This window comes from Austrofundulus limnaeus, unplaced genomic scaffold (genome assembly GCF_001266775.1).
Source record: "Austrofundulus limnaeus strain Quisiro unplaced genomic scaffold, Austrofundulus_limnaeus-1.0 Scaffold1926, whole genome shotgun sequence".
NCBI lineage: Eukaryota > Metazoa > Chordata > Actinopteri > Cyprinodontiformes > Rivulidae > Austrofundulus > Austrofundulus limnaeus.
In genome coordinates, this window is record NW_013954328.1 from 4,092 (window position 1) to 5,498 (window position 1,407).

General features: G+C 42.0%; 1 protein-coding gene across 1 annotated transcript in view; it reads right to left on the reverse strand.

The window, feature by feature from the left end:
• cables2b (Cdk5 and Abl enzyme substrate 2b) overlaps positions 1 to 1,407 on the reverse strand; it is a 28,734-nt gene that overhangs the window by 1,488 nt on the left and 25,839 nt on the right. The window contains exon 9 of the mRNA XM_014033990.1: positions 1,158 to 1,242. Coding sequence (XP_013889444.1) covers positions 1,158 to 1,242 — 85 coding nt within the window. The remainder of the gene's footprint in view (positions 1 to 1,157; positions 1,243 to 1,407) is intronic.

Here is a 1,407-nt window from a genome sequence, read left to right on the forward strand (position 1 = left end):
ATATTACACACACCTACGACGCAGCAGCGGCGGAGGAATCTACAGATTTTACGGACGGAATATTAAAAATGACATGAAACAGCAACTTCGTATAATTATTTTAATAATATTTAACCGCCACAGAATCACTAAAGTGAGCTAATTCAGTTGTTTTGTTTGATACGAGGCAGCAGGCTTCTGTCCCATAAAAAATACGTCGCGGTCCAGTTCAGCTCAGCTGAGTTCTGCTCCATGCCTCTTTTGGATCGGTGCWGCAGGTTCATTTATGTAAACATTTATGTGAGCGGGACATGCCCGCCTTCACCCGTGGTCTTATGAATGACCCGGGGAGGCTTAAAGCCGGACTGGTCTGTGCGCAATTGCGCCGATTTGACTTATGAAAGGGGCTGATCATGTATTGCGTTCAGGTCCGCATAAGACATCATTTTGGTCCGGATCCGGACCGAGGTCCACCTATTAGTGACCTCAGGTTTAGGGGAAGGATCCAGAAAGCTATCTCAGAGATTTCAGCTTTCAGTCACCACTGTGAGAAACGTGAGAAAATGGAGGACCACAGGCACAGTTCAAGGCTGAAGTGTCAGACCAAGAGAAATCTGGAATAAACAGAAGTGAAGGATAATGAGAACAGTCAGAGTCAACCCACAGACCAGCACCAAAGACCTACAACATCATCTTGCTGCTGATGGAGTCACTGTGCATCGTTCAACTATTCAGCACACTTTACACAAGGAGATGCTGTATGGGAGAGTGATGCAGAGGAAGCCTTTTCTCCACCCACATCACAAACAGAGCTGCTTGAGGTATGCTAAAGCACATTTGGAAAAAAAAAAACATTGTTTTGTCGTTTTTCGTTTCTTGAACCAAAACAAAAAATGGATTACGAACTGTTCTCCAATTTCAGATTTTGTGCACTAAAAGAAGGAAAAAACGAATAAAGACTGGTCAGTTTCGATTTTATAATTTCTTTTATAGACAGCGGATATGACCCGGAAGTTCTCGCTGCCCCACAAATGCAACGTGTTGATGCATTTGTGGGCACAATCAAAAGAGTGTAGAAATCATTTGAGCATATTTACATACAAGAAACTTCATATTGTTTAAAAAACACTTAACAGAGAAAAGTCTGGGAGTTGTGTGAGTGAGAGGGAGAGACTCACATCAATGAGGTGTTTAACCTCCTGTTTCTTCAAGTCACTGCTGATTTTGGCAGCCAACAGGATACAGGCAGCTGACACCAACTTCCTGTAAAGCAACAAATGTTATTGGTTGGTTTTTGCAGTTATGTTAGTCATAAATGATCTGCAGTATACTCAGGACATCTTTTAAAACATTAATATCAGTTGTCCTTTTGTAACAGATCTAGTTGAATGACCACTTCCAGAATTTGATTTGGGCAACAATGCACAG